Here is a 5,603-nt window from a genome sequence, read left to right as displayed (position 1 = left end):
TGGGTATCTGGCACTGTTGGATGGCATAATTTCTGTATTTGGCACTGCTGGGTGCCATAATTTCTATATTTGGCACTGCTGGGTGGCATATTTTGGGTATCTGGCACTGCTGGGTGGCATAATTTCTGTATTTGGCACTGCTGGGGTTCATTACTTGTGTATATTTGTAACAGCTGGTTGGCAAAATGTGGGTATGTTGCACTGCTAGTATACTAATTATTATTATTATTATTATTATTATTATTATTAATATTAGTATGAATTTTTTTTTTTTTTAAGTTTTTTTTTCAGAGATGTCCGAGGAAGAAGCAAGGAGGCTTTCTCTATCCGCACAGGAAGAAGAATCCTCGGAAAGACAGCAACAAACATCACCAACCGACCATGGCAGAGTTTCGCATGAAGAAGCGGACTCGGGAGAAGAATCCAGCAGCAGGGCACCCAACTTCACAGATGAAGAAACGGACACCCTAATCAATCAAGTTGTTCATCACTCCTTTCAACTTTTCGGATCGCCGGCAAGAAATGTTCATCACCGATTCAAGGGAACGACGTGGAATGAAATCTCTGAATCAGTTTCTTTGGGAGGTGGGTTCAAGCGAAGCAACGAAAGTTGCAAGAAAAGGTTACGCGACTGTAGAAGATCCGTCAATCTCAAGATCCAAAAAGGGCAAAAATTACACAAGGATTGGGAAAAGAAGATGGAGAACTACTTCGTACTTGTGCAGGAAGAAATGGCAGGAACCAGTGCAGAAGGTATTATTTTTAAAAATTCTATAAAATTAATTTTTTAATATTCTTTTTAAAAAACTAATTATTTCAACAAAAATTTAAATTTCGTATTTCTTTCAAAAGGAGCCACAAAATATTCTACGCCAACAAAACATAGCACGCCACAAACGGAAACAACGCCAAAGAAGAAAACAAAATCGCAGAAAGGTTAGGGACATATCGTATTTTTATATATATATATATATATATATATATTCAAAAAATATTTTGTATGGAAACAAAACTAATAACTACAGTATGTTCTTTATATAAATATTACAGATTCCACAGTTAAGGCAAAGAGAAGAGTTTCTTTTGGATATCCGACAACTGGAGGAGGTGCTGAGGATACCGGTAAGGCATAGTTTTTGTACATGAAATTATAAATTTTGGTACATGTATATCTATCAATGGGTATATACCTCTAGCTTGCACTGTTTGCGTATCTTTAGCTGTCTGTATTTCTGGCACTGCATATTTTTGGGTTATAATTATTGTATATATCTATATTGACATTTTAGAAACCCAGATACAGCATACAATATTGCCGATTGATTCAACACTGCAAGCAGCGACACTTCAAGCAGAATCAGCCCAGATGCACCCACCCACGGTGCAGGAAGAAACATCATCCCAACAGCCACTTCCAGAAGAAAATTCATCACAGGGGCACCCACAGACACTGCCAGAAGAGTCCTTTTCACAGAGCTACCCTGCAATTGGAGACCATAATCTTGTTGAAAGAACAGAGCAAATTCCGGACATGGAAACTTCAGGCAGTGTACCAGAAGTCCTTGAATCAAAAACACCGGAAACTACGCCAGGAGGTAGCAATTTTATATTTATTTACAATTTAGGAGTGTTTAATTGTGTTCAACTGTAATTTGTTAAACTAAATTATTTACTTGTATTACAGAGTCATCACTCAATCTAATACTGGAAGCTTTAAAGAACATGGACCAATGTAGAGCTGAAGAAAGCCAAAGGATTAATAATCGTTTGGACAACATGGAACAGAACATCGACCATATCAAGACAGCTGTTGTTCAACAAAATGACGCAATGATATCGCTGGCCCGATACTACGATCAACTTGTGTCAGCACATATGTCGGTGGTTGGACATTGCAAGAGCATGGAGCAGAAGATTGAACAGATCAGCACCCAACAAAATGAACAGCGGGATGGAGAATCCCATCAGGAACAACTCTGTCGACAACACAATGATTCTCTGGAACATATTTCATTGCAATGCCAACAGATTGGAACAGGCCTTCAAAGCATGCTACTGTGGCAACAACAGTGCAACCTAAACACAAGCATGATTTCAACAAGCCTGCAGCTGATGACAGACGAAGGAAGAAGATTGCACAGCGCACAACCACAGCAGGCAGAACGAAGTTCGGAAGTCACAACACCATCAAACAGAACATCAATTGATCAAGAAATGTATGCTCAAGAAGAGAGAGGAGATCTGGCTTATCAAAGAGCATTGTCAGTTTTGAGACTGCAGCGTCAAAGGTCAGAAGAATTGGAGCAGTCCATAATACAGCAAGAGATGTGGAACAGAGCACAGCAGGAGATGTTGGAACAAGCACAGACAGTTATGTGGAACAGAGCACAGGAGGAGCATGCCCGAGCCCAGGAGGAACATGCCCGAGCCCAGGAGGAACATGCCCGAGCCCAGGAGGAGCATGCCCGAGCCCAGGATGAGCATGCCACAGCACCGGAGGAGCATGCCACAGCCCCGGAGGAGCCGTCAGGAGCCCAGGAGGAGCCGTCCACAACAGCAAACTAGCCGGACACAGGGACCAGTCCGCTAATCAAGCACAGAGGCTGGCATAGAGCTTGGCGGAGGACTTGCCAAGGGTAAGTCATCTAGCTTTTTCCTCTTTCTTTTCCCCAACAAGCTAGGTATTTGTCCGTAGCGGTGTGCTAAGTTAGGGAAAGGAGATCAGCAATGGTGTCAGGGACAGTTAGTGACAAGCAAAGGTAGTTTTTTTTATAAACTGACTGTGTCTTTTTTTCTTTACAGCATACCGACAACTGGCAAGACCTAATCGGAGAAGGGTCCAGTCCGCTAATCAAGCACAGAGGCTGGCATAGAGCTTGGCGGAGGACTTGCCAAGGGTAAGTCATCTAGCTTTTTCCTCTTTCTTTTCCCCAACAAGCTAGGTATTTGTCCGTAGCGGTGTGCTAAGTTAGGGAAAGGAGATCAGCAATGGTGTCAGGGACAGTTAGTGACAAGCAAAGGTAGTTTTTTTTATAAACTGACTGTGTCTTTTTTTCTTTACAGCATACCGACAACTGGCAAGACCTAATCGGAGAAGGGTCCAGTCCGCTAATCAAGCACAGAGGCTGGCATAGAGCTTGGCGGAGGACTTGCCAAGGGTAAGTCATCTAGCTTTTTCCTCTTTCTTTTCCCCAACAAGCTAGGTATTTGTCCGTAGCGGTGTGCTAAGTTAGGGAAAGGAGATCAGCAATGGTGTCAGGGACAGTTAGTGACAAGCAAAGGTAGTTTTTTTTATAAACTGACTGTGTCTTTTTTTCTTTACAGCATACCGACAACTGGCAAGACCTAATCGGAGAAGGGTCCAGTCCGCTAATCAAGCACAGAGGCTGGCATAGAGCTTGGCGGAGGACTTGCCAAGGGTAAGTCATCTAGCTTTTTCCTCTTTCTTTTCCCCAACAAGCTAGGTATTTGTCCGTAGCGGTGTGCTAAGTTAGGGAAAGGAGATCAGCAATGGTGTCAGGGACAGTTAGTGACAAGCAAAGGTAGTTTTTTTTATAAACTGACTGTGTCTTTTTTTCTTTACAGCATACCGACAACTGGCAAGACCTAATCGGAGAAGGGTCCAGTCCGCTAATCAAGCACAGAGGCTGGCATAGAGCTTGGCGGAGGACTTGCCAAGGGTAAGTCATCTAGCTTTTTCCTCTTTCTTTTCCCCAACAAGCTAGGTATTTGTCCGTAGCGGTGTGCTAAGTTAGGGAAAGGAGATCAGCAATGGTGTCAGGGACAGTTAGTGACAAGCAAAGGTAGTTTTTTTTATAAACTGACTGTGTCTTTTTTTCTTTACAGCATACCGACAACTGGCAAGACCTAATCGGAGAAGGGTCCAGTCCGCTAATCAAGCACAGAGGCTGGCATAGAGCTTGGCGGAGGACTTGCCAAGGGTAAGTCATCTAGCTTTTTCCTCTTTCTTTTCCCCAACAAGCTAGGTATTTGTCCGTAGCGGTGTGCTAAGTTAGGGAAAGGAGATCAGCAATGGTGTCAGGGACAGTTAGTGACAAGCAAAGGTAGTTTTTTTTATAAACTGACTGTGTCTTTTTTTCTTTACAGCATACCGACAACTGGCAAGACCTAATCGGAGAAGGGTCCAGTCCGCTAATCAAGCACAGAGGCTGGCATAGAGCTTGGCGGAGGACTTGCCAAGGGTAAGTCATCTAGCTTTTTCCTCTTTCTTTTCCCCAACAAGCTAGGTATTTGTCCGTAGCGGTGTGCTAAGTTAGGGAAAGGAGATCAGCAATGGTGTCAGGGACAGTTACTGACAAGCAAAGGTAGTTTTTTTTATAAACTGACTGTGTCTTTTTTTCTTTACAGCATACCGACAACTGGCAAGACCTAATCGGAGAAGGGTCCAGTCCGAGAAGACAACAGAATAATGATGCAGGCATAGAGCTACCAAGGTATGCTGCATCGTATAAGTCTGATTTTTCTTAAGTCACAGAAGATAATGGATACACATTAGTTTTACGGGGTATGGACCAGTTCTATATTTGCCTTGTGCACTTTAGTAAATAGTGTATGGTGGATGCCTGTTGTATTCCCATACTAACAGACGCAATTTTATTTATTTGACCGTAGGAGCCGGGCACACTTGTGCAAGATTGTTAATTATCGGCTTTTGTTTTTCACATTTTTCATGCAGGACTGGTTGACACAAGCCTGCATGCTTAGTGGGACTTAGGGTTGTGTGGAACAGGCCAACCTCATATGGGCTTACTGGTACTGTTCCACGCTGATAGGTGACTGATCTCGCAAGCGCAATGTTATTTTGGCAGATTACACTAACAGGCATCACAGGGAAGCGCATCTCCTGAACTAAGTCTGGCTCCACAGCGGTACCAATCCTTCTTAGTAAGGGGGGGGGAGCATTGTAGAATAGAAATAAAAATATAATTAACTTGATTTAGCAACCCAGCTGATTTGTAATTTTTAAAAAGTTGGTGTTGCGGTATCCATGTTCTGTGGTTCCATGTTGGCTCTGTGATAAATTGTGTTTTTCAATTTTCATGTGTGTGCGTGTGTCCCTTCACATTACAATGTCATGTTCATGTGTTTGATGCACAGCAGAGTGTCTATATTCCTCGGGTTAATATAGTAAATGTAACAAAACTATTAGACATTCTCAGGCGAGAGGGACTAATCAAAAAGATGCCATTAAAGGGATCATATCAAATATTTATATCAAATTTTAGCATACTGAGAAAGAGATGAAAAAGTTAACTCAGTCTATGGGTGACATGATGAATAGAGATTAAGTGACAATACCAGAGCCAGAGTCACAGACCCTTACCATTAGTCCAACAATGCGTACTGTGGCATATATGATGCAAGCTGACAATGATGATGAAGTGTCTTACGCAGAGTATGGTGATGTTTTTGGTCTGGGTCTGTATCTTTATTACAAGGGCTAAAATCTGTGATCTAAACCATAAGCCACATTATACAAATTACTGAGAAAATACGGAGGACATGGAGTCTTATTTCAATTTAATAAAAAAAATCATGTTTACTATTACAGCATCAAAATGGTCAAATGCTGTATTTGCAGA

General features: G+C 42.2%; 1 protein-coding gene across 1 annotated transcript; it reads left to right on the top strand.

Annotated features, from left to right (window-relative positions):
- The first annotated feature begins 283 nt into the window (after nt 1-283).
- On the top strand, nt 284-2,569 carry LOC134984773 (uncharacterized). Its single transcript, XM_063950267.1, has 5 exons — nt 284-753; nt 853-936; nt 1,051-1,122; nt 1,290-1,595; nt 1,685-2,569. Exons 1-5 carry the CDS (start codon nt 294-296, stop codon nt 2,563-2,565), a joined length of 1,803 nt encoding a protein of 600 aa, XP_063806337.1. The 5' UTR covers nt 284-293; the 3' UTR covers nt 2,566-2,569.
- Nucleotides 2,570-5,603: the final 3,034 nt, after the last annotated feature.

The sequence above is a fragment of the Pseudophryne corroboree genome (genome assembly GCF_028390025.1).
Source record: "Pseudophryne corroboree isolate aPseCor3 chromosome 3 unlocalized genomic scaffold, aPseCor3.hap2 SUPER_3_unloc_8, whole genome shotgun sequence".
Lineage (NCBI taxonomy): Eukaryota > Metazoa > Chordata > Amphibia > Anura > Myobatrachidae > Pseudophryne > Pseudophryne corroboree.
The sequence above is the reverse complement of the archived record's forward strand: the minus strand, read 5'-3'. Positions and strand labels throughout refer to the sequence as shown.

What these genes read in the sequence shown, in the direction of transcription:
- LOC134984773 (XM_063950267.1), top strand. Translation starts at nt 294, where the DNA reads ATGTCCGAGGAAGAAGCAAGGAGGCTTTCTCTATCCGCACAGGAAGAA. An exon ending in AGGAGGTGCTGAGGATACCG is followed by an intron (nt 1,123 to 1,289) that starts GTAAGGCATAGT and finishes TTGACATTTTAG; the next exon opens with AAACCCAGATACAGCATACA. An exon ending in ACCGGAAACTACGCCAGGAG is followed by an intron (nt 1,596 to 1,684) that starts GTAGCAATTTTA and finishes CTTGTATTACAG; the next exon opens with AGTCATCACTCAATCTAATA.